General features: G+C 40.9%; 2 protein-coding genes across 4 annotated transcripts in view; both read left to right on the top strand.

Moving 5' to 3' along the window:
* The window catches only part of PPP4R3A (protein phosphatase 4 regulatory subunit 3A), a 42,063-nt gene extending 34,270 nt beyond the window's left edge, over nt 1-7,793 (top strand). Inside the window, exons 12-15 of the mRNA XM_079309271.1 lie at nt 1,150-1,292; nt 3,851-4,041; nt 4,538-4,764; nt 7,021-7,793. Coding sequence (XP_079165397.1) covers nt 1,150-1,292; nt 3,851-4,041; nt 4,538-4,764; nt 7,021-7,134 — 675 coding nt within the window. The 3' untranslated portion in view covers nt 7,135-7,793. The remainder of the gene's footprint in view (nt 1-1,149; nt 1,293-3,850; nt 4,042-4,537; nt 4,765-7,020) is intronic.
* A 9,447-nt stretch (nt 7,794-17,240) lies between these two features.
* Nucleotides 17,241-26,932, top strand: part of CCDC88C (coiled-coil domain containing 88C) — a 94,590-nt gene continuing 84,898 nt past the window's right edge. For all 3 annotated transcript variants that reach the window (XM_079309262.1, XM_079309263.1, XM_079309261.1), the window contains exons 1-3: nt 17,241-17,758; nt 17,874-17,974; nt 24,498-24,606. In XM_079309262.1, coding sequence (XP_079165388.1) covers nt 17,699-17,758; nt 17,874-17,974; nt 24,498-24,606 — 270 coding nt within the window. In that variant the 5' untranslated portion in view covers nt 17,241-17,698. The remainder of the gene's footprint in view (nt 17,759-17,873; nt 17,975-24,497; nt 24,607-26,932) is intronic.

The following is a 26,932-nucleotide window of genomic DNA, read 5'->3' as shown; positions in this document are numbered from 1 at the left end:
AACCCCATCAAATCTAGCTGTGCTCTGTAATGTCAATTCAATGGAATATGGAATTATACAGGAGAGATACCAATCTCTTTTGATTATTTTAATGGAGTGCTCCCAAGTTCTTCCCATGGGGAGTCTCTTAAATATTCATGCCAGTTTGGCTGTCTGCACAGTACTATTTCCTTGCAGTTGTTTGCATGCAGATTCTGACAAGATGCTGTACAGACTGTAAATGTTGTAAATGGGGCCAAGCTAGGGTGCAGACAGTTGTGGAGGAGTAAGTCACCACATACTGTCACCTCTTGAAATCTTTATAGTGTTGATCACCTCTTTATTCTTTGAGATGGGACTCAAGTATTCCAAGAATAAAATGACCTGATCAATCATCATGGAGGAGTTGATTGAAAACTGGCTTTGAAGCTATGAAAAAAATTAATCTCTAAAAGTGGTCATGACTTGTACAGTGGTGTTTGGGTTTGCAGTGGCATGGTGGGCAGTGTCTAAAGGGCTGGTTTCTGTAGAAGCTGCTGGAAGCTTCCCCTGTGTTCAGTAGAGCTGTGTTCAATGCCAGCTGGCTCTGAGATGATTGTGCCCCTGGCTCAGGTTGGAGCAGAGATTCCCCTGCAGCCCATGGTGATGTCCATGGTGAGGCAGCCCCGTAGCCCCTGGAGGTCCATGGTGGAGCAGAGATCCATCCTGTGGAGGACCCCAGGCCAGAGCAGGTGGATGCCTGAAGAAGGAGGCTCTGACCCCTTGGAAGCCTGTACTGGAGCAGGCTCCTGGCAGGACCTGTGGCCCTATGGAGGGAGGATCCCACACTGGAGCAGGTGTGCTACAGGACTTGTGACCCCACAGGGAGCCCCTGCTGGAGCAGCCTATTCCTGAAGGACTCCATGCCGTGCTATGAAAGACATTTTAGTTTTTATCAGGCTTTAGGTTCTGTAATGTTTTGAAGGAGATACTGCTAGAAATTTGATACTGTTTTGCTAATCAAATACTTGAGGCTCTAGATTTTTAATTGCACTTATAGGCATGATATTAATTTTTGCATATGTTAATTAATACTGTGCTTGCTATAGCATTCTCAATTCAGATATTTTTTATTTTAAATAAGCTAATTTGAATAAAAATAAGTTACTTTATGCTTGTTTCTTCCTGTAGGAAGATATAAAATCGTTAACAGCTCATGTAATTGAAAATTACTGGAAGGCACTGGAAGATGTAGATTATGTGCAGACATTCAAAGGACTGAAACTACGATTTGAACAACAAAGGGAAAGACAAGATAATCCAAAACTTGACAGGTAAAATACACTAAATGCTCTTCATGGCATATTGATGCTTTAATTTTCTTATCAGACTATTGGTAGGTTGTTCTCTTATACTGGGAAATGCAGATAATTTAGACTCCTGCTTGCATCTCAAGCCTTGCTGAATTTACTTGGATTAAAAGTGTGATTTTCAAATATGTCGTTGCAGACTTTTGATCAACTTTCAGCAAATATTAGTTGCTGGACCCCCAGTCATAGTGCTAATTTATCATATCCTAAGCTTAAGTGCAGTACTATAATGAGGCTGGAAGTCTACCAAGTATCTCTACCAAGCTGATTTGTTTAAATAACAGATATCCACTGCTGATTTGAAAGACTGTCAGTTGTGAATCACCTTTCTGTGGATTTTTCCTTCAAAAGTTTGGACATCAGATTTCCTTTTATTTTAGTTGGAGTGTAGATATTTAGATAAGTTTTATCAAAAATTTATCAGAATGCCTGAGGAATAGAACATACAAAGAAGTTTTCAGAGAATGCATTTTTGTTCCTGTTAGATTTGCTGATGGAGTAAAAAGCAATCTGATGCAAAGCTTGAATTGCTCCTTCTGTGTGTCAGAGCAAAAGTTCCTTTCCTTAGTACACAGTTGCCCAAGGTTAAAAGGTTGAGATGAATAAAAATGGGAAGTTCAAGTCTTTCTGCTCCATTTACTTTCACTTTATGTCTAGTTTCATTAAAATAAAGTGACTGCTTGTGTGAACAGATGAGTTACTCTTCAGAATTGTTAGCAAAAACTGTTCCTGTTTTGCTGCCTTGAATTAGTTTGAAAATACATTAAAATTAGTTCTGATTAGTCCTACTAGGTTATCTTGACATTTCAAACTTTTATTTCCTGCCACAATATTTTTTAGTACTTAAATTTGAGAGTTGTGCAATTAAAATGAGACTATAATTGTGGATTTATTTTAAAACATTGAAGCTCTTTCAAGAGCCATGTGCAGGATCTGCAGTTTTGAATACTAAGGTGTTAAAAGTGAGATGTTATTATTTTGGCTTTTGTCAGCTAAGCATATCACTTAAACAGCTGTGAAATCCAAGGCTGTGATTCTTACTTACATTAATGCATATGTGGGAGAGAACACCCAGCTACTTTCTTCAGTAATTTCTATCCAGCGTAACAAGTAAAGTTGTAGGGTTTTTTCTTGGCTTAAGTTGAGCTTAGTGGTTGTGCTGCATGAGTTTATCCAACAGAAAATAGAGCTTCAGGAGGTCTGTAGCTCAACTTTCTTCCTACATCTTCTATAATGGCTGCACAAGTCCTGTCATAGTGCATGTAATTTTTAAAGTGAAAACCCAGAAATAATAAAATGCACAAATAACAAGATTCTATTTCATATTGTAGCAAAGAATAGTTCAGTAAGGAAGGAGCCTGACATGTTGTTGACACAGGCCACAAAAATATTCATTAGAGTTCCACTTAAGTCATAGTCTTCTGCTGTTAGCAGAACTTAAGTTTAAATAAAATGTTAAATGATGCAGTATGTACAGATCTATGATAATGCTGGCAAGCCAACTTACTTTTACCTAGATTCATTATTAAAAGTACATTTAGCATTTCTACTCAATAGCTTGTAATGTTCTAGTTTTTCCCTTCTGGCTTTTTTCTGCACTCAGTAATGCAGATGTCTAGGTTGTATTATTAACATTTTGATCCCAGTAACAGACACTTCATGAAAAACATAAAATTTCATCCAGTAAATTGTGAAGTGCTTCATCAAGAGTTTCATGCTGCTGTTGGAAAGTGACTGTTAAAATCAACATCTAAGAGTAAAAATGTTTTCAGTGTTTCTTCCACTTTTCCCCATTCTTCAAGGACCATATCTGTCTTTCTGCTCCAGGACCATAGTACTGCTCCTGTGGGACAAGAGAAAAGGAAGTGGAGCTAAACCAACATTGATAATAGATCAAATAGGGAGAGAGAGGTAGTAGTTCATATCCAAGGCTCTGAAAAATAGAAAATAATGTTAAGTGACCAAAAGTTGTAACAGGTGGATGTGGCAGTGAGAGAGCTTTCTCTTCAACGTATCTGCTTAAAACTGGAGTCATATTTAAGTTAGATTTTTATTGCTTTCTTTTTCTTTTTAACTTTTTAAACTTGTTGGACCCTGAATACTTACAGAGGTTAGAGTATTTTCAGAGAATAAGTCTATATTTCTAAACTCATTGTTTTACAACTTTTTATTTACATGTACGAACTGGTAAACCAAGCCTGAATGCAACACTTCAGTGAGATTTATTAAAATTACTTTTAATAGTGCTGTTTATATGCTAAAGAATTGTAGCATACAGAATTATACTGATTAAGCATTCTGCATATTCTCTTAGCAGAGTTTTACTTTTTTTGATTCTTCATACAGAGAAGTTTCTAATCATATTTGCATTGAAAATACAAAGGTTCACATTAGGGAATGATTTGCTGATGTTTTTATTGCTCTGCAGTGTATGGATCTGTAAGCTGTCACTGAGTGTCAAGTGGGAGTTTTAAAGTAAGTTGATTTTTGAATCTAAGCTTTTAAAACTTCCTGTTCCACAGCATGCGCTCCATATTGAGAAACCACAGGTACAGAAGGGATGCAAGAACCCTGGAGGATGAGGAGGAAATGTGGTTTAATACTGATGAGGATGATATGGAAGATGGAGAGGCCGTGGTGCCCCCTTCTGACAAGCCTAAAAATGATGAGGATATTATGGACCCAATCAGTAAATTCATGGAAAGAAAAAAATGTAAGTGATGAGAAGATGAATGCCATAACTTGTATTATGTAGTCCTACTGCAATGAAGGATTTGCATGTATTTATTTTGAAATTGAAAAATCAACTTGGTAGACCACACTTGAAAAAATTTTGTTGTATTTAAAAACAGAATGATACAAAAAATGTGTTGTAGATTTCATAAAGCATTTGAATTAAAATCTTAGCTGATAGTCAAGTTTTTCTGTATTTTATTTGGTTTATAATTCAATGTTATATATTGAATATATATAATATTAACTCAAAATTTTCTACATAAATGTTCAGGTGATACCATTGGTGGAACAAAAGTCTCCATTTTCCTGGCCAATGACTGTCACTGGTAGTATGGAAAAAAAGTCTGTCATGACTCACTTAACTGAGTTATACATAAAGTATTAAGCCTTTTCCTGAACAGCAAAGTGATTTTTAATTAAATGTTTCACTCAATAATAGTGCTTTACTTTTGCCTCTTTTTTTTTTTTTCCAGTGAAAGAAAGTGAAGAAAAGGAAGTTCTTCTGAAAACTAATCTTTCAGGTCGTCAGAGTCCGAGTTTCAAGCTTTCTTTTTCCAGTGGTACAAAATCCAACCTTACCAGCCAGTCATCTGCAAGTAATCTGCCTGGTTCCCCTGGGTCCCCTGGGTCTCCAGGGTCCCCTGGCTCACCTGGATCGGTTTCTAAAAGCACATCTCAGATGGCAGCTATTACAACTAAGGTAATTTTGAATGATTGTAGGTTGACTTCATTGTTACAGAGTAGGAATTTCTTTTTGCATCTCTCTGAAGTTTGTGAGACCCAACAAGTTCAGCAGTAATGGACTGTCTGGTTTGTGTGTACTTCTTGCCTGGCCTTCAGCATTTTTAACAAGATCTGTTGTATATGAAAGAAATAAAGAGCTCTTTTAATGCCCAGACTGGTCAATTAGGAAGCATGCCATTAGGTGCTCTTAGCAGTGATATTTACAGTGAAATACAGACAACACTGTACTTGGTTAAATTGCACAGGGATTTTTGGCAGGTAAAAATGAGTATTTTGGAAACAGCCAAATTGTGGTAGATACCACAATGCCCTGCCACATCCACTGAGGATTTCTACTATCACCATTTTCTTATTGTTCAGAATTCTATAGCTGACCTAAGTGGAAGAAACAAATTGCATTGGATACTGATTGCTGTAAGCCAGAATAATTTTTAATACCTGAGTGTGACATATTTACCTTTGAACTAACTTACACTTTTGCTTTGGAACATTCTGAAATAGAGAAAGAAGGCCACTTTAAAATAATATTGTAACTTGGAGTAAATATTCACAACTAGCATCTTTAAATACATTTTAGGACACTGTGGGATTTTATCAGACTTTTGAATAAAAATGTTTGAACTGAGTCAGGAAAGTAGAGTGATTGCTGTTTTCCCAGCATGGGGAGCAGATAAGGTAATGTTGATACAGTGCAGTTCAGACAATGGGAATTTATTTTCATAACAAGTGTTTCCATTTCTGAAAGGTGGGATATGTATGTCAGTTGTCAGTCTTGGAATAACACTGATTCATCCTTGTTTTGTAATGCTGCCATACTGCCTGTTCACCTAAGCTCTCGTGAGGTTAAATGGGGATTTAGGGTTTGGGGTTTTTTTCTACTCAGCATGGCTGAAGAGTTTGTTTGATTTGCATTCTCTTGAAAACACCTGGATCAGAAGAGTTTGGCTGATGGAAGAACCCAAGGATACTTCCTCTAAATCACTCTATGGAGGAAACTCCTTGCATAACCCAAGAGTTAGTCAAGTTCTTTTTAAAAGGAATGAAATTGGCTTGCAAATCCATTCAGACTGTTGGAGATTTTTCTCTCCCAGAAAGTGTAATTCCTTGAGTCTGAAATGGAGTCTTTACATATGGAACATACTGGATGCAGTATTGACTCCACAAATTCAAGTAGTGGTGACAAAAGAGAAATGTTTAGGTTACAGAGGGGAATATGCAGTGCACTGAAAAACACTCGTGGATTCAGGCAGAAGATACCTTGCCTTCTTTCAGAATAAAACATGCCACAGTCACAAACTAGAAACAGAGTTGAAATTGCATTTTTCATTAATTACCTGATGTTGTTGCTTTAGGTGTAGTGTACTCAGTCTTACGTGTATGTGACTGCACAGAATACATGTAATTGTTTTCCAAGTAGTATTTTGGTCTACAGTTGACTGAAATGTTCCAGTTTAGGTTTTCATTATTAAGTACCTCAATAAGTTATAGGACCTTCGAGTGAAGTATTTGACTACAGCTGCCGTTGTAGTAAAATGCTGGTTAAGCTTCAGAAATTGCAGTGTAGTATAGTTAGGGGAAGTTTCAGAAGGTCATGCTGCTGCTTCAAGCATCTGAGGGTGCCTAATCTTGAATTTGTGGTAATTTGCAATACAAAAGTTTTTAATGATAGAAGATACAGTTTCATTTTCAGCTGACAAGTTATTTAAACTTTGTAACCTGTACACATCATTCAGTTACATTATTCTTCATTGCTATGCACTTCAACTTTGGTGAAGACAAACTGTGTTCTAAAAGTATCATAATCTAAAAATTCAAAATTGAAGAATATTCTTCATTTGTTTTTGAAGTGCTTCCAGATTGCTCAATGCAGTCAGCTGTGCTCAGTAAAAATAAACTATGTCTTTACATATGGAGCTGCAGTGACACTTAGCAAAATCATGTAGATTCTTGGCTTTACTTAAATTTCAGCTGGAAATATTTTCAGTTGGTTAGGTAAAACCCCATTTTGGATTTATTTATATTAATATTTCTCAGATATGTAATTTTCATTTATACTGAAGGATTTATTTTTGTTCTGCATTATTTTAGTCAAAACCTTCTGAACCAACGTGCTTATGGCAATATTCTGTGCAAACATCATGTTACAATGCAAACGTGAATTATCAATGTACAAACATTCTCTTAATTATAATAATTGGGCCTGTCTTTGTAGGGAGGCCTTGTTGGGCTTGTAGATTATCCTGATGATGATGAAGAGGATGATGAAGATGAAGATAAAGAGGAAACTTTACCTTTGTCAAAGAAAGCAAAGCTTGAGTCATCATAATGGCAACTGCTGAAGAACATTACCAGTTGGGGGAGGATTTTTTTTCCAAAAACAAAACAAACCCACAGCAAAGCAGCAATCTTTTGTGAATTACTGTGTATGACACAGATCAACCTATACAAATGGATTTCTGCCAATCAAGTGCCAATTCAAAGGAGCAGAAGAAGGAGAAACACTTCATATAGAGGAAAGACTTATGCCTTTGAGCTCTCCAGCTTGGACCACACGTTGCCCTTTTCTCAGGGAAGGAAATGGAAAACAAAACAAAAAAAGAAAAAAAAAAAAAAAAAGAAAAAGCCAACAGGGCAGGAGTTTTGTTAGTGGAACTCTGGATTGGCTGGTCAGTTGCTACAATCAGAATATGCTTTCTTGGACCATGTATGAGACTTCTGAAGAAAAGGCAGGTTTTGCCATAATTCTTCACTAGTTAAGAATGCCAGCAGTTTCTTTGTATAAAAGAGACCTGCCTTTGAAATCGTACATTCTGAACATTTTACTCAAGCTACAACAGGTTTTAAAAACCTCTGCGGGGGAGGGCCGATTATAAAGTTTCCTCTTTTTTTTTAAATCTGTTCCCTTTGCCCTTTAAACTGCAGAAATTTTTTTTGAGGTGGGGGATTTGTTTGTCCCTTCTTGATTAAAGATTGAGTGGAATTCTAGATGTGGTCACTTTTGTGTCATAATTTTTTTTGCCCCCCTGAGTGTATGCTTAGTTGTTGAGTATATATTTGGGACCATTAAAATTTTTTGATGTAATATAATCTCACTGTTGTGCTGGTACCTGTTTCACACTGTGTAATTTTGCTCTGCATCACAGTTCTTTATATGTTGAAGATTTTATGGAAGATGGTATCGTTTTTATTGGAGAAAAAATCTTGCAACAATGTGCATAAAAGCAATACTATTTTGTGACTAAATATTTTAAATTAAATTTTACAGCAGCACCAGTTGAGAGAAAAATCAGGGAAATAGGATGAAATAAAAATTAAACCTATAGATAGGAAATTAGTATTCCAAAGAGACTGAAATTTTATAATGAAGAACAGTGATGGTAACTAATTAATCAAAAGGCAGGATGGATGAATGAGGAATACCAATATACTGGCTCATTTGACTTAGAAAAACAAAAAATAAATAATTAAACCTGAAGGAAAACAGCATTAGTTGTATTTTATAAAAATCTCTAGTTCCCTTTGGAATACCAGTTTGAGTGAATAAAAGATGGTTGTAGAACAAACACTACAAGGACACCATCTTTTGAAATTTATTCTAACTCAGTTGAAAATCAGCAATTAACTTGGTCTAAATCAGTGTCTGCCTTCTTTCCCCTTTTCCCAAAAGTCTAAATAAATTTGAAATGAGGCATTCCTGCTTCCTTACAGGAGATGGCTTTGCACAGCAGTGCTCCCTAAGAAGGGGCATCGGTTCAGTTCCTTGGCAAACGAGAGACCCTTTCTTAGATCTGTTTTCAAGAGCCAATTTCCTTTGGGCAGTCAAAGCACCACTGTTGCAACAATCACGTTGTTTAATATATAAATGTATCAATGCAAATAGAAATAAGAGAAATGAGAATCTGAGGCAGGATCACAGGATGCCCATGGTAGATGAGCACTTGGTTTGTGAACAGTGTAGGTGGCGTGGCAGGTTCTGTGCCAACCACAGAAGGCAAAGCTTCAGTGCTTGTTCTTTGTGAGTACATAACCAGCCAGTTTGGATATAAGTAAGAGTGTGCATTAGGGAAAAATTATTAGCCATCTTTTCTTCCATTTGTAATCACTTTCTAAGGTTGAGTTTTTGCAATGTATTTGAAATGTCTGTGGTAGGGCAATTCTCAGCAGTTAGTTTACAGAGATCTGGAGTTGTGCATGTGGTCACTACAGGATTTGACACAATCTGCTGCTGCAGGCTGAGTCCCCATGTCATTTCAACAAACTGTGTGAAACTTGATTTTTGCAACTTTGGTGTCAGAGCAGACATTGTGACAAGAAAATCTGCGATTTTGCAGGTTTTCTTAATTAGCCAGAACCTAAATCCAGCTCAAGCTGTCAAACTTTTCTTGAGCATAAAGCTCTCAGAATTCATCCATACAATCATCTGTAAGTCTTCCAGGCTCTATCTCAGGAAACCATTCTTCTGAGTTGGTCAAACGAACATTTTGTTAAAGTCTATACTGTTTCTTTAGCAGTTGAGTGCTTGGATCTTGTGATGTTTGATGCTGCAGTCTTCCAGACTTGCAGATACTTCCACAGAAGTATTATGCTGGAGTTACTGAGCTTGGTCAAAATTGAAGATTTTATATTTTTATGAAGCTCTAAAAGACTGGTAAAACATTAGACTGCACTTCTTTTAATGTTGTCTAACTTGTGGTTAGATGGTTAGTTGTCTTCCCAGTTACCTAATGCTCGTAGCCTGACAGGACATGTCTGCACTAAGAGAAAATATTCATGGAAGTTGGAAGTAGATGAATGGTGGGTATACTCTTGCTCAGAGACATTCACTTTTGTATTTGTGGAAATCTTGAAATGTATTTTAGGGGGGAAAATATTGGGATTGCGAGAAGTGGTGGGTATTTATTCTTTTGTTAAAGAGTGGGTTTGAGTTTATAGGTGGAAAAATCATGTTAGGAAACAATATTCAGTTCTAGATTCTTTTGTTGGGCTGACTTTTAAAAACTATTTGTCCTCATCCCAAGAGAGCAGTATATATATTGTACTAAACATGGCTCAGTCATCTTCATTCTTTTAACCGTGCCCTGAAGTATGGTTTACAGAGCAAACCCTTGTGTATTTACAGACAAGGGACAGGGTGTTTGAATCATCCATACAGGACCCTCTATTCCTTCAGTGGCTGAAAGACTTGATGCTGAATCTTCAGATGAACTTCTAAGCTTTGAGCCTAGACTTACTGGGAATACCAGACGGGATGTGTATGAACTACCTGGTCCCTCAAGGAACCCACACACTAATTAAAGTAATTCCAGGTGATATGGAAGATTTCCAGATTTTCTTTTAATGTGTGCAGAGTGTTGCTGTATTCAAGTTAACAGTGCTCATCACCATAGAAGAGATCTCCTGTATCATGAAGGTGAAAGGATCTAAAACCTGGTATATCTAAACTGAAAAAAAACCCAGTAAGTTGTCTCTAGAATGTGCCTGCTTGGCAGCAAAGGTCAGGCTATTCATTCATTCATCTCTGATAGCCCACCCGGGTGAGACATCATGTTCTCATGGAATTAAGTGCCAGGTAGCCCCAATCCTTTTAATGTACTAATGATAGAACTGTTCAGATCAGGTTTGCCTGTGTTTTTACATTCCTGCAGAGATGTTTAATTTGATGAACTCTCATGTTGCTGCTGTGGCACTGTTAGGCAAGTGGCTACGTTTTCAACCCAGCACAGTGAGTTGGTTGCCTTGCTTAATGATGTTTCCTGGCACCTGTAGAGTGGTCACAGAAGTTCAGCCTTTCCCCTCTCAACCATTTTACAGCTGCAGAGGCATCCTGGAGCAGTGCTGTGGATACCAGAGCAGCACTGCAGCTCCCCTGCCTTGAGGACATCAACTCCCATCCAGGTGAGGTGTGAAAGTAGGAGACGAGATGGGTCACCCACAGCCTCTGTGTAACACAGGGCAAGCATTCAGAGGAGTTGCCACAGCTGAAATTTTTCTAGAGAAGTTATCCATGTGGTGGTGCATGTTCTCCACCACTTTCTCTTTTTGGTGTCCAGAGGAAATATAAAATACATAGTTCAGAAAGGAGGCAGGGCATGTGGACATGCTGCAGAGGAAAACCTCCTGTGGGAGGGCCTGTAATACCACCTTCAATCAGAGCCATAGTTTTATGTCATAATACATGTGAGGGAGATGCAACATACTGTGTGGACTCTTATGGGTCCTTTCCAACCCATGATATTCTGTGCTTCAGTTCTGTGGTTCTCTCCTATGATTTTCATCAGTGCCTGGCTATCTGATGAACTTGTAGATTTGATGTTGCTCTAGTTGCAATCACAGTCACAGGAGTATGAATCTTGTGGGGCTTAATATAAATTAATAGAACAATTGAAAGCTGAAATGAAACCCTGCGGACTGCTGGGGAAAAAAAAGTTTAAAAAGGGAGAGGGAAGATGCCATTTCTGCATACCAATTGTATTTATGAGCAATGTAAAAATAATATATAATCCAGTAGGTAGTATTAAAAAAGCAGGATGCTACCAGCAAATTATTGAAATAGCCACTGATTTGCAGTGACTTTTGATCTATACCAGTGGCCTTGCTGAGCACTGTAGAATGTCCCAGGGATGTACAGTATCTGCCTGTCTCAGGGCTCTGAAATGGCTCCATGGAAACAGCTCTTAGTGGTTTAGGTTGAGATCTGGGAATTATCTGGTACAGAGTAGAACTTTTCTCATGAAATGTACATCTGTAGTACAGATGGGGGATGATTTGGACTGAGTAGCACTGATATTCTAAGCAAGTGTAAATTATGTGATACTGTAGGTGGGCTGCCCTGAGAGGGCTCAGCAGCATTCCCTGGCCATGTGTACCAGTGAGGGTTAGCATTCCTTCTGGAAGTACGTGTGTCCCAGAGCCCATACATCATGCTCCCAAGTTTTTAGATAAGGCTGGCTTTTCTCTTGTCTGGCAGCTTGCAGCATCCTACTGACCTTTGTAAAATACATGGTGCAATATGGCTAGGGGCTGATGCAGGTCAGGAGGAGGCTGTATCACTAGTGTGTCTGATTGTCTGTCTGCTTTTTGGATAACCCAGGTGCTGCTACATCAAACAGTGACAGAACTGAATTATGCTAATTGATAATCTGCTTTCAGATCTTGCATCAGAGTAAAAAGAAAGGTAGGAGATGTGAATAGCCAAGTTAAAAAATGGAGTTTGAACAGTATTGTCACCACAGGAGAGTCCTCGTGTGCTCTGCAGTGAGTCTGCAGTCACTCCAGCATCTCTGAAATACCAGTGTTATAATGCAAATAATGATTCTCTAAAACATTTGTAATTTAAAAAATCTCACTTCTAAGGGAGTAAGTCCATGTGATTTAGTTTCTGTCCACACTGACCTTCTCTAAATAACCATTAAATTTTTATATAATTCAGCTAGAATTAAAGCCACCTTCTGTGTTTCTGCACATTAAATCAGTGCACATGTACTGACCAACAATTTTTACCATATTCTTTTAAAACAACTGTATCTGTCACTGGACAACCTTAGTTTTGTGCCTTCTGTCACAACCCCTCAAAACTGGAGTCTTTCTTTAGTCCCTCAAATCCTCCCTCCCACATTTGTGATTCTTGCACACAGAAGTGAATTTGAAGGTGCTGTTTGAGCAGACAGCAAGGACACAGATTTCCTCATTGCCCTGTTGTTCACTGTTCCACTGTCCACTGTTCTGCCCTTGGTAGGTATCAGAGGTGATGCTCCCAGCCCTGCTGCCACTACCTCACTGCTGAGGCTTTGTTAACTTCTCCCTGGAGTGTTTTCCTTCCATGTGAATTTACACTTTTCTTCAAATTTGGCCAGCCAAAGTATTTCCTAAAGCTGCTTATAAAATTTCTGTCTATGCTTGCTTATTATTTTTACCTCACCCCCAGTGTCATCAATATAGATATTGATACACTCTTGTATAACTGAAGTATAAAAACAGCAGTCTGAGAACCTGAAATTCCCTGAAGTGCTGGACCTTCAAAATCACATTCTGTTTTTGTGAGGACATTAGCTAGTTATGATTGATAGGAATTGATACTTACTATTTAAAATACTTTTCATATTAATAAAATATGATCTATTTAATACATTTAGTTCATTATATGTTTTCGATACTTACCAAAGCAGTCAGTAACTGTTCCTAGTGTGGTCCTACAGGTTCTTTTTCTTCTCTCATGATTCCCAGTTAGTGCTGCTGATGTAGTTCTTCTTTTACCTCTGGACAAAGAGAAAGAAACTGAGAAACATACATGGCAATCTTCTGTGTGGGATATGTCCCTGCCCTGATGAGAACACAAGGTTTTGGGTAAGGTTCCCAAGCCTTTACACCATTATTCTCTTCAGTAATCACCTTCTCAACAGCCCAGACCTATTGTGTCTTTAAAAACCTGCAAGACACCTTCCCCTTGCTGCTGCTGCTCCAGAGGACATTTTTCCTGATTTGCTGGACATGAAGTTTCCACCCTGCTGTATCTCCTGAGCTCACTGCATTAGATCACCAGGACCAGCCTTTGCTTCTAGCACCTCTTTAGGTTATGAATCTAACTAAAATTAATTTCTTCTCTCTTCTTTCAGGTCCAAGATCATTTCTCCACTGCTGTAACACTCATTGCCTAAGAAAAGTTCAAGTAAAGGAGGTTATGTGACCATTTTGTGTTTGCCTGGGATGTTGAATTCTCCACCCTTACTTTCAAGTTCACGCAAAGAGCCATAAAGTGCTGGTGCCCCTTCATCTCCTCCCCATATTTTTTGCTTGTATTAACTTTATTGTTTGCCTTGTGTATTTGGCTCTATTTATTTTCTATGGACTCAGAGGTTTATGAGATATTTATTCTTCCCAAACTCTCTCTCCTTGTATTTTAGATTCTGTATTATGTTAGTGTCTACAGGAGCCTGAGCAGCTGCCTTAAATTTCAGAACAGAACAAACATGTGCCAAAGGTTAATTCTAGTTTTTTTTTCTGGGAGTTTCTCTCTGAATGTTTCAGATACCAGCTACAGACTGTAAATCACCAGCATCCCCCTCCCACCCCCGCTTGCCCCTGCATTCAGATTGATCCAAGGCACAAATACTTCGGGGGTTTTGTTTGTGTTTTGGTAGCACATACAGGTTTGTTTCTTTTTACCCTCATTTAAATTTCTTTACCACCTTTGTCTAAATAAAATTATCTATATCAAAAATTCCAGAATGAATACTGTGAGGACCAGAGCTATCTCCTGATCACCTCCTTTTTCTCCTGGCACCCATTGTATGCAGCTTCAGAGTCTACTTAAAGCAAACTTGCTCGATAGCTGAAAAGTTAGTTGATGAACAGTCAAGTCATATTTACAAGAAAGCTGCTTAAGGACAGACCCAAGCCAAGGAGGAGAAAAAGCTCTTTCCTGATTACCATGAGTTTAACTCTTGTATTGTAACCTCATGAATTCTGTTATTCCCATCCCTCAGCAACTTACACTTCAGACAGGAGATGAATGGTGGAGCTTTGTTGATGGTTGTACTCGTTGCTAGGGGACAGTCTGAGTGGGGTGAATCATGCCATTTACAGTCAGCCTAAAGGAACATTTGGAAATGTTTGAGCTTAGAAAGTTTCTTCTGTGGTCTGTGTTGTTGAAAATCGAGTGCTTTGTGGCTGTGGAAACTGCTTTAGAAATAGAAATTATGATAATGGAGGCATTAAACACACAGGTGTCTTTAGTAGTTTGTACCTATGTATGTGTTGTAAATCACAGTTTTGGTGCTTCTTAATTATTTGATAATTACGTTCTTAGTGAAAAGCTGACCATGTGAAATCATATCAAACCAATATTATTGCATATCTCATTGAACTTAAATACTACAAATTTTCATCCTTGCTTTACTATAAGAAGCATGATTTTGAAATGCATTTGCTTGTACATTCCTGGATCTGAACTTTCTTGGATATATTCGTTGGTATTTGTTTTATTTTATCCACTCTGGGAAGGTGGCAGCTTCAGATGTCATTACAAATGAGAACTCGGCCTGTAGCAGGTAGGTGAGGTTATACAAGATATCTTTGGTAGAACACAGGGTGGATGAATCAAAGTGCTCTCCCTATGAATGCTAAGGCACAGCTTGGAGAGGACGTGGAGGAAGCACACACGCAGCTGGGGCTGACAGGTATCACACAGAATTAGCGAGGGGAAACCCCTCCACGCGCGTTTTGGGGGCTCGTAGCCGGTATGTGTTTAGCCCGAGGCGGGCAGCCTGCGCCCCGCAGCCCCGCGCCCCGGGCTGCTCTCGGCGGGGCTGCGGGCGAGCCCGGGCTGGTTCTGCCGGGGCTGTGCCGCCGCAGCGTGCGGCTCGGGGCGGGGAGACCCGCAGCACCGCGGCCTGCAGCGCTCCGCAGCCCCGCATGGCCCGTGCCCCAAGCGTGCCGGAGCAGTTCGCCGGTGTTTTCAGTCCAGGCCAGTGCTCCCAGCGCATTTCGAAGCCAGCCAAGTGTCATTTCCCGCTGATGCTTCGCTTTCGGCGTCCGACCGGAGCGCGCCGACGCCAGGGGGCGCCCGGCCCCCGCCCGCCGCGGCCGAGAAGGCGGCATCCGCATTCCCAACCCTATTCCCAATAATCCCATTCCCTATCTCATTCCCGACCCCATTCCCGTCCTGCTGCTGCGGCTGCACCTCCAGCACCTGCCTCCACACTGCCCGAGGCCAAATATTTCCTGTAACGCAAGTAGTCCCCTTGCATGAGCATTTTCCAGCTAACAGCATCCCCAGGAACGCTTTCTGGATAAGAAATTTGGTTTATATAACCATGCTCCATGATACGCTCGCCATTTCAATTGTCTCACTATTGGTAACACCTGGATTGTACTATGCAGCTGTTGCTTCTTTTCAGGACTCTGTCCTACAAACGAGTTGTATCCAAATTGTGACAAGTGGTAAGGCATCTTATATCTGTATTCTTGCATCTTGTATTCTGTACTCCATGAATAGGTCTGTACAGTTTTCAAACAATAAGTTGGTTTTCTTTTGATTCTGTTGATTAACAGTCACATCTGTTGTAAGCACTGCATTAACTGTTTTGAAAATTTATTTAATGAAATATTTCCACAAAACAGGAAATCATAAGGCTTCAAGAAACCAAAGTATGGCAGTCCATCTCTCTGAAGTGTTGAGAAATTATTAACCATTCTTTTTCTCTCCATGGCTATTACGTTCAAAAGTATACCTTTTTCTCCATCCATCTAAAATAGATGGTTTGCTTTTAAAGTTTTCTTCTTTTCAGATCCCAAAACGACTGGACTACATGACTCACACAGTAAAGAAATTGAGCAAAACCAAGTTGCAATTCACATGTACCCGTCCTTGTCTACAGGGCTGCATGAAGCAGATCATTAAACCCGATCTTTAGCGGGACAAGCAGGCCTCTGCAATGAACACCGGTGTCTATCATTTAGTAATAGTTTGCTTGCAAACTGCTCTGGTCCCTCAGGCACAACAACAGATGTCTCTCTCTCAGCCGATGCACATACGCACATGTACCCACTCCCTTACCGAAAATACATGTCGAAGGCAGGTGGTTAATATTAACCAGAATTTCAGATGTTTCTGTGCAAGATACAAAATCTATGTTGTGAGTTCAGTATGATTGAACAAGAAATAGACAGAATGCACTAAGCAGTGGCTGATGCACAAACAGATAAATACTAGAGATAAAAGATTACATCTGTTAAAAGTAGAGCAAACTGTTAAACAGAAATCCTGACCTAGCTCCACTATGTGACACCATGCTGCTCAGCTTCATGACTAAATTATTTCTCTTCAAGTTCTGAGCCTGTGGCAAATAAAGCAGCAATCATAGAGATTACATGGCATTATTGATTTTCCTGACTAAAGGCGTGATAGGTTCTGCCCGCGGGAGAGCGGCCGGTGTCCGGTGCGGCTGCGGCGGAGCCACGGGCTGTTCCCGGGCACCTGCTCCCGGTGCGCTCCGAGCGGCAGCGCAGCAGCCTGTGCCGCTCGCCTCGCTCCGGCTCTTCCCTTAGTCCTGTGAGCTGCACTCAAACGGGTTTGCCTGGAAGTGCCTCTGATAAGTACTTTGTGGGCAATTTCGTGAGTTTTTAAAGCGCAAACTTCGGACCCGCGCGCTCACGCTCGGCTCTGGCGCGGTTCCGAGCGGAGGAGGGCGCGGCCCCGGGCGGCTCCCGGCAGGTACAGCCCCCGGCGCGGCCCCGCGGGCGAGTTTCCTGGCGAGGCGGCGATCACCGCGGTTACAGCGGGAGGGGGAGCGGGGAGCGGGGCCGCCCCCGCCGCGCGGCAGAGGCCGGGCCGCTCTGGCTGCCGCGCGCGGCGCTTCCCGACCCCGCGCCCGGCCCGCCCCCGCGGCCGCCGCCATTGGCCGGCCCCGGGCCCCTCCGCCCCTGCCATTGGCCGCGGCCGCCGCCCGTCACGCCGCCGCCGCCGCCCGGGTCTAATTGCCGGGGCTCGGGCGCGCCCCGCCACAGGTACCAGGGCCGCCGGAGCGGAGCGGCTGCTCGGAGCTGTCCCGTGGAACTCCGCGCTTTTGCTCCCGGCCATTCGCCGTGGCTGCTGAGCCGCCCCCGTGTCTCCCCCGGCGTGGCTCGCACTTGCCTGGGGAATCCCTAGTGCAGCCGCGGAGCGAGCTCGGCGGGGGAGGACCGGCCTGTTGCCGTCGGGAGGAGGGAGCGCGGCGAGCGGCCCCGCGTGTGCCCCCGGCGCGGAGCGGGGGGGCGATGAGCCGCGCATTGTTTGCCCTGTAGGCAGCGCCCGGCGGACAGCGGGGCGGCGGGCCATGGGCTCCGCGCCTTTGTCTCCCGAGTGAGCCGGCCCCGCTCCCGCAGCCTCCCGCCGCCGCCCGAGCCCCGGCGACATGGACGTGACCGTCTCCGAGCTCCTGGAGCTCTTCCTGCAGAGCCCCTTGGTGACCTGGGTGAGCAGAGCGGGGCGGCGGGGAGCGAGGGCGCAGCCGGCGGGGCTGCCCCGTCCTGCCGGGGGTGGCTGGGGCCGCCCGCCATCCCCCAACCCTGCTGTCCTTCCTCCGGCAGGTGAAAACCTTCGGGGACCTGGGGAACGGGGACCAGGACAACCTCGGCATCTACATGGACCTGGTGGATGGCGTGGTCCTGAACAAAATCATGCTGCAGATGTGAGTGGGGCCGGAGGGCGGCGGACACGAGGGGGGCAGCCCCGGCCCGGAGCTCCCCTCAGGCGGGGAGCACGGCCTGGGGCCGGCGCGGTTTGCATTCCCTTCGAAATTAACAAGCCCTTCGAAATTAACAAAAAACAGCGGGGGAAAAAAGCTCCAACCTAATCCAGTTCCGTAATTCTTTAACTAGTTTTTCTAATCTTTTTGCGCGGTATCTGTGTGTTTTTCCTTTTTTTCTCTTTTTTTATTTGCTCCCGGTTATCTTAGTTAATGCTGCAGTGGAAGGTGTGTGGCAGTACAAAGAAGGAAATGAAAGTTCTATATCATATAAAGCTTTAGTGGGAGGGTTTCATCTGAACTTTGTCTGCTCTTGTGTAAACTTCCATACTAAATACATAATTTGGAAAAACGTTTTAGTGCTACCTGTTTCCGGCGGCACTGTAAAGTCATATGTTGGGGGAACTTAGAAACTGGTTAAAAGATGGAGTGCTGAAAATACCCTAACATCGAAGTGAATCGTTTTTAGGACTTGTGCCATGGTTTTAACCACATCCTTTCCTGTTGCTGATCTACTGTGCTGTATGCAAAGCCTGTTTGCTCTGTATCTTATTTTGAATATTCTGAAATATATCTGAGAGCGTTTGTGGGGACAAGTATTTGGCTTTCAGAGGAGGAGAGTTTGGAAGTCACTCAGTTTTGGCAGTGCACTCTGTAAAGTGACTGAAATCAATTGAAGCTCGACCAGTGATTTGCAGTCTAAGTCCAATCGTTTAAATGAAGAATTCATATTAGAGTCCTTTAAAATGTTGAGAAATAGCATTAAGTCTGACAGTCAATGCCTCACCCACTCAGATTGTCAAGTTTTGTTATCTTCTGGTACCTGGCTGCTCCATGTGAAAAGGTAATAAAATTTTCTTTTGATTTGATGTTACCAGGAGTGAAAATTGTGAACCAGCACTTACATAGTGAAGCTGGTGAAAATCCATTATTCAGAACAGAACCCAGATTAGCCAGCACATGGAGATAACAAACTAATGGTGTAAAATGCTAGCAGGGATAGAAGCCTCTTGTAAAGAGAAGACATAATTTCCAGCATTTTTAAAGGAATAATTGCACTTGAAAAATTTTATTTTCTGCAAATTAGAGTCTCAGGTATGAATATCTAGATCCAGGCTTGTAGCTTTCTGAGGTGTGGGAAATTAAATTTTGATTTATGACCATTGTGTTTGGCACAGAGATACCAATTTAACTATCAAGGAGCAGCAGCTGAGTTGGCTGCAGATTTGATTAAACAGTGCTGTTATCTAATGCATTTTATATAATTATATGTGCAATAGTCTTCTTATTTCAAAACAAGAAAAATTAACCGAGTCATGCTTAATTATGAATTTATGAAATTATGTGGCTTTTGAATGGCATTATGTGGAATGGTGTTATGTGGCATTATTAGGAGAGTTTTATTAGGTGGTGTGTGCAAACTTAAATATTTTTAATTGGTGATTGAACTATTTCTAAGAAGGTAAGAGTTGTTACAGTCGAAGGAGCAACTGAACAATAAGGGCAAGGAATTATTAGACCTTATGGAAATAAGGAAGATGAGCGTACAGGCTGGCTGAGTGGCACTAGTTGGCATTTTGTCTGATCTCTTGTGATTGTGAGAGATGCCCTGGCATGTTTACTAGTTTTAAATGGTCAGGAAACTAAGTTGGCTGGGCTTTGGTTTTTCTTTTTTTTGTTTTTTTCCCAACAAACATCTCTGCCAGCGGTGTCTCAAAGTGAAGTGTTGGAGGCATGAGCACTGTGGAGTGGAAACTGACCCATTATTCACAACCAGGCCTTTCCTCCCTCCTTTTTAGACAGCTTTAGAAGTGCTTCTAATGGTGACCAAAGAACTTGAAACCTAAAGCTTTGTACTGAGAGCCTAAGATTTGTTTAAGGTAGAAAGGATTGCAGTTTTATTTGTGTATCCTCACCCAGCAAGGTGCTCAGGAGAAGTGCTGACTTACCTTTACTTTTCTATGATTTTAACTTTAGAAATTGCAATACTGCTTACATGTAAATCTGGCAAGTCCCTTTTGAGGCATGTTTCTCCCCCACAAAGCTATCAGAATTTAAAAAAAAAAAGTGTTTTTAAAAATTCTTGCTCATTAGTTTAAGTTCTGGTTCCTGAAGGTGGCTTTCCATGCTTGGCTGGAGATTTCTTCCTACTGGAAGCCTGTTAATGATAGGCCTTTGATAAATCTGGAGTTGGGTTTGCCATGCCATGTTAGTGTTGATTGCTTGAAAGCACAGATGCAGGCATGCACACACATGTAAAGAATAGGGGATGGCAGGGTGAAAAAGCTGGGCTCCTGATGTGGACAGCTGTGCCTCATCACTTGTGTTATTTCACTTTGAACTTTTTTTATCCTGCTTGCCTGATTACTTGAACAGAAATAACAGGGACATGTGAGCTTGCATCTAAACACCTGGTGTGATGCAGTACTTTGCTGCAAATCAAGCTGTTTGTTTCAGTGAAGATTTTGAAAGCCAGATTCTTGGGAAATTCATTATTTAAAATACAAGATTTCTGCCCTGCAGCAAAGCAGATTTTTAAGTGTAATTCAGGGGAAAAAGACAGGTGGATCTGTAAAGAAATCCAGATATACCTGTTGAGTAGAGATTGCTGAATGAAAGTAAGGCTTTAGCTATTTGAGTCATGGGTGGGCTGTAGGAGTACTGTCAGCTCCTAATTTCTGTGTTTCTTTGTATTTTTCCAAAATGCTGTCTGGCAGCTTTGGGTGGAAAAGATCCCAGCTGCTTTGTATTGTGGTGTCAACATTTTTTAGGTGGTGGGTTCATCTCAGCAAGGCAGCTGTGTCATCAGAGATATGTGACAGCTATCTAGTGCTTTTCCAGCCTGCCAGGCCCCTGCTGGGTTTATGACAGGAGGTGAAAATAGGCCTGTGCCTTAACTTCTTCTTCAGAAATGAACTGCCCCTGGGAATGCCAGCCCTGAATAAAATGTGGTTTGCTCAGGCTTGCCAAATGTAGCACAAGGGCAGAGGAGGGGAACCTGGCCCGGGTTTAGGCAGACTGCAGTTGGTAGGACACCAGCTGTTGGGCTGTGCTGGTGATCCCTTTGCTTGCTGGTGATCTCTCAAACAAGACTCTTCTTAAGAAAGCTGGGTGTTGTTTGGTTCTCAGTGGGAGCATTGAGCTGTTAAATGAGTTAAACACTGCTGTCTGACTTGCTAAATTTGTTTTCCCCACTTATATTTTAAAACAAGACAAATGATTTTTCAAATAATTCTGTTGTAAATGAATGGTTTCCTTTGCCTGTGTCCTGCTCAAGTGTATATCCCAACCTGATCATGCATGAGCGACAAGGCTGATTTTTGCAGACTTGCAGTACTGGCTGAAGGCTCTGCATACAAAAATGTTTCTTAATCTTCAAAGTGGAACTGCTGTGTTTCAGGCTTGTGTTGTTGATGAATTTATGTGTACCAGGTTAATGAGATTCTCTGCAGACATACTTTAAAGAACTTTTTTCAAATGGCTGTCTCACTTCCTGGTATGAAATTAGCACGTGGTGGCAGTGCAATGACTGCCTTCAGTGTTACAGTTACAGCTGTGGCATAATACCTACAAGCATAAGCAAATATTTGCCCCATTCAACTTCCTAAATAAAACTTCCTATAAGAAATGATGTGGAGGTTTATGCAGGCACAGAAGTGTTTCCATGTTGTCTTGTTCCACTTCTTCTAGTTGAAAATGGACTACTCTTCTGTCAAAACATTTAGCAAAAGTGAATGTCTGATAGGAATACTGCTGATAATGCTATTTGTGTTAAAATTCTGTTATAACAATGCACAATAATAGGTTTTTCCATTTCAGTTGCTGTCATGCTGTTGTACCATTATCTGTTGTCTTTGATTTAGACCATGTGACAGGAACAGCCACATTGTGAGTGCCCACTCCTCGTGGTGTGTAGCAAATGGCACAAATACCAGAAGATGTGTTAGTGATGTGCATCTGCTTAATTTAAAATTTTAGAATGCTATGTGGAGGTGCATTTTCCACTGTTTTTTAGGCAATTTAGGAATTTGCCGGCCTTAATGGCATCATCTCACTTGATAGAGGAAGAGGTTGGATGGTGGGAGAGTTAGACTAGCCCCAGTGTGGTGTATATTTGGTTAGTACCTTCCCTGCAGAGTGATCTGCTGCAGAATGCTGGGCCAGTTAGTTTCTTCTGGCATCTCATAACCCTTGGGCCTGACTTGAGGGCTTTCCCCTTGCTCTTCAAAATGGCTTGTCAGAAATTGTAAGAATAGGATTGTCATTTTGAATTTTAAAATTGAAATTTTTTTGCGGTCACTTTTATGAATTGGTGATTTAAAGGATTGCATCATCATGCAGTTGTGTTGGTGTCCCCATGCCTGCTGAATTTATCACTTGATCTGTGTCTCTTGACCCTTCCTTTCCTCTGTTCCTAGAAGACTCATGAGCATGAACAAACTGTATGACTTCTTTAAAATTTTTGGTTATACAGTGAGGTTCGAGACTTTATTTCTGTTTATTTGGCTTGGGTGGTTTTTTACTGGTTTGTGGAGTACTTACCTAAGTCACACCTCAGCCATGCCCTCTCAGTCTTGTTTAGGTAATTTTTTGATCTTGAGAAGTAGGTGGTTTTCACAAAAAAAGAAATATAGTTTTCATTATATTTGTGTGTAAGGGAAAGACCGAACATCAAAGGACTGAAAAGGCATCTGAGGTGGTGTTCAGGGATTTTTTTCATATACATCCAGACATGAATTTGTTTGGGTTACTTGGTTAGTGTTGCAACAAAAAAAAAGTTCAGAAAACATGTTTTCTAGCTACATTCTATTTTCCGAAGAACTCTTAATTTCTTTGTGATGGAGAAGTGTCAGGAGTGCCAGAGCTATACTCTGCTGCAGCTTGGCTGGAGGTTAAGGACCCTGGGGTCAGTGGCATTAAGGGCTCTTGGAGCAATCAATTACCCTTAACGAAGATGATAGGATAAAAGCTCTGGAATTGCTCCTGAGGGGCTGGTCCTGCTTGTGCTTATGTTCTTGTAACAGTCTCCACTGTGCAAAAATGAGTAGGTCATGCCTAGAAAGTAGTTGTTCTGTGTCTTATATGGCTTTGAAAACTTGATCTAAGTCCTGCAGTTCACTGCTGCAGCTGTTGAAGAAATAACCTCTGCTTTCCTTTGGCTGCTCAGTGTATTTTGTTGATTTTTGCACCATTTTGTGCAGTTCTGGGAGACTGCTAGCCAGTCAAAGATGTCAGTTCCTGTCCACAAACCCGGGAGCACTCCCAGACAGTGGCCAGTGTTGTGGCAGCCTGCTGCCTGCATGAGCTTTCACATGGAAATGAGAACTGTATGCTGACCCTTCTGTTTGGCCAGCTTCTCTTTACTGAATGTTTCTTCCCTTTTAGCTTCCCACTTTGTTGTCATGGCCTTGTCTAAAAGAGCTGTGTCCAGCTTCCTTTGAGGTTCAGTGTCTGCTCAGACAGTACTGAAGGCAGGATGCTGAGTTCTAGCCCAGGTATCATTTATGCTTCTCCCTCACTGAGCACCCATCCTGTCCAACTGACAAGTATGGCTTCTGCACTCGTGTGTCTGAGCAGCAGTAGCATGGAATACTTGCTGCAGGTTTTACTTAAAAAGCTTGTTGCCATTGCCTCTTTGTTTTCTTTCATAATGTATTATGGTATAAATCCATATACAAAATCCTTTGCTGCTGAAAAGGCAGTGTTGTGTCTTGCTAGTTTATGCCAGTATTGGTCATCTGCTTAAATCTGTGTGCATAAATACCATGTCTGATGTTATCTGCTGTCAAGGCAGTTTTCTGTCATCTGTGGACTATCTATATATTTTTTTCATATTTATTCCCATAGCACTGCTTTCACTCAAGAGATGCTCTGGAATGATTTTGCATTTAAAACAAAAAAAGGAAAATTCTATCTTATATAAACATTAGGAAATACATTTTAAAAATAAATATTGGATCAGTTCCTCTTTTATTTCCTTGTCAACGCCTCAGTTCAGTAATTGGCCCTGGAAAAGCTGTGAATGGCTTAATTAACAGCCAGAGCAGAGCTGTGGGAAGCAGGTGTTTGGATTGTGTAGGAAGGAGTCTGCTGATAAGAGTCATTATTAGAGGGCAAACACAAAACTTTGATCTGTGCTGTTGGCAGATAAAGATTTTTGGGTTCATTTTTTTTCAACATCTTAGAGTATACGGAGGTGATCTGAAGGTGTACATTTGCATGAAATCATTTGCCACTTTTTTGTGTCTTATTTTGTATTTTAGAAATAAAATTGCTTCAGGAACAATTTTGATTCATTTTTAAGATCAAACAAAAAATGTAGCATGTATATGAGAGATCTAGTTAGAGGATATTTGGCTAATAAAATTGTCAATGTATTTAATTTATAAACTTAAATGTGTTATTGAGGTGTTGAGTCTTAACACCAGTTTAATTACTAATATTTTATTTTATTCCTTTCTAATAGAGATCCTCGACCAACCAATCAACGTGTCAACAAGCATGTAAATAATGATACCTATCTTCGGGTTCAAAACCTGACCATCTTGATCAGAAACATTAAGACTTATTATCAGGTGAGATTTCTGCTCTCTGTTCATTAATCTGTGGTGACTGCTGTACTGTTTTAGTTAGTGCAGGGGTTGGGTGCTCAAAGAAGCTTGCTATAGGAAATGGAGAGGAAATTGTGTTTGTGTAAAAGTACTTTCAGCCATGCTTTTTCTTCTGAAAAGGACAATATCTTCTCCATCTACTTCTCATGGCCAGAGGCTGCTTCCTTGCCTTCCTCTTTTATTGTTTTTTTAAAGATGTTGTCCTCAAAGACTGTCACAGCATTTGGACATGCATGTACTAAAAGGGCTGTTTTGTGGTAGGATTGTGTATGTGAAGGGGTTTGCTGAGATGGAAGTAGTGTTTCTAGGTATAAGGCTTTTTAAAACAGGAAGCTTTTTCTTAAAGGAGCTACTAGAAAATAAAATCTTCACGAGTAAATGTTTTTAACACGAATACCAACCTTAAATTGATAGGAAAAATAAATATCTGCTTGGCTTGAAGATAGATTTCTTAAACTCTGTACTTTGGTGTTCAAGCAGTTGTTTGTTCTGAACTCCTCTAGGAGAGGGAAGTGCAGGAATGACTGCAGTCTCACACTGCACTTGTTGGGTGTCATTCCTGAACTGTCAGTGTTCCTCTACTGTAACAGTGCTCCCCTAAAACCAGAGTGGTGACAGCTGAGCCTTTTGCAGAGTTATATTGGCTGCTGCTGGAGAGCCATAATATGAATTCAGTTTCTCTAAATAGAATTTCTGTATGTGCACTGTTGTGTATACTTGGACTTCTTAATGAGCAGGTAACTGTTCTACTGTTTCCTTCTGCACATCTTTTGCCAGATTTGAATGCTGTGCAGTATATAAACCAGGCTGAAACCACTTAGGATTGTTAAAATGCTCAGTGTGTCTCAATATAATGAACAAACCAGCTAAATTATACCCTATTTACCCTGGACACTTCATCTTCTCTGTATATAGAGAAGAGGCTGTGTATTGGTTTTGTCTTCAAAATACAGAAGAGGACTAGTGCTTTTTCATGCTATTCTCTTCCAAAGCTTGCCTACCGCTCTTCCACGTGTTTGCCACAACTCTGCTTCTGGATTTGTTTAGGGAAGCCTGAAAAAAAGGCAGTTGTGAAAAATGACAGTTAGATGGGCTGTATGACTCATCTGTGTGAGTTTCAGCAGCCTGTTAGGAGAGCAAAGTAACTCAGGTTTGAGATGGTGTAGGGGAGGATATCCTGTATTTCTGAAGATAAGTGTTCTGTGTCTTGTGTTAAGATCTGGAGATGCTGATACAATATGATGTCATTCCTGAAGTCTGTGATTTCTAAGGGGAAATTCCATTTGATCATAACTAGAGGCTGAAGTTTTTAATTTAGTGGATTGTTTTTTTGTTTTGTCTTGTTGTTGCTGTTTGTTTCTGTAACTCAGTAAATAGTTTAAATGTACATGGAGCCTACAAGAGAGACTAGTCCTAACATTCTTTCTCTTTGCCCCACAAGATGTACACTCCTTCAGGTGTTTGAACTCATTCACGAGCTTTTCTTTCTTCTTTTTCTTTTGTCTTTTTTTTTCTTTCCCTTTTTTTCTTGAAGCTGATACTCTGACCTCTTTTAAAAGTACTTGGAGCAAGATCAGAGTCAGGAAAAAAGTGATTCAGAGTCATGTGTTATGTTGCTTGTTGACCTAGCTGTTGAGCTAATCCAATAAAGCTAGCAACAACTAAAATAGGTTAAGACACAGAATTTTCAATGGGAAACAGTACCTGAGACTTGCAGTAGCAGCTGTAACAGTGATGTTCCTATTGTAGTCCAGAAATTAAATACTGTGAAACTTGTTTTCTGAGAACTATATATATGGTATGTAAACAAAGCAGTCTTGAGAGCTCATCAGTCTTTGCATTTGGTCCTGAAATTATAATTATGACAAAGTTTAAAATAAACCAACTTTTTTTTGTGGAAATAACATTTATATAAGAAACTTATTTTTCCTTGACAAAATCATATCTTCAGGGCAAATCCAAGGTCTTGATGCCAATCTGAGATTGCCTTTCATGTGGTGTGTGCAGCCTTCAACTCTCCATAGTCTGGGGGTAATTGAGGCCATTTATGCTGGAATTGAGCTCTGTATGAGATTGATGTTGAGTGTAGTGTTGCATCTGTACTCATGTCTGTCAGATGTTTGGAGATTTTCTTGTCGTTTAGTGTATGATTTAAGTAGGTTTTACTAAGGTTTTTTTAACACATAACCAAATAGATGCTTTGGTATATTAAATATTCTTAATAATTAAATATTGTTAGGCTACTTCTCTCCTGAATGTTAGAGATTTTTAAAATAAGCTGGAGTTATGT

The sequence above is a fragment of the Erithacus rubecula genome (assembly GCF_903797595.1).
Source record: "Erithacus rubecula genome assembly, chromosome: 6".
NCBI lineage: Eukaryota > Metazoa > Chordata > Aves > Passeriformes > Muscicapidae > Erithacus > Erithacus rubecula.
This window is presented reverse-complemented; position numbering and strand designations above follow the sequence as displayed.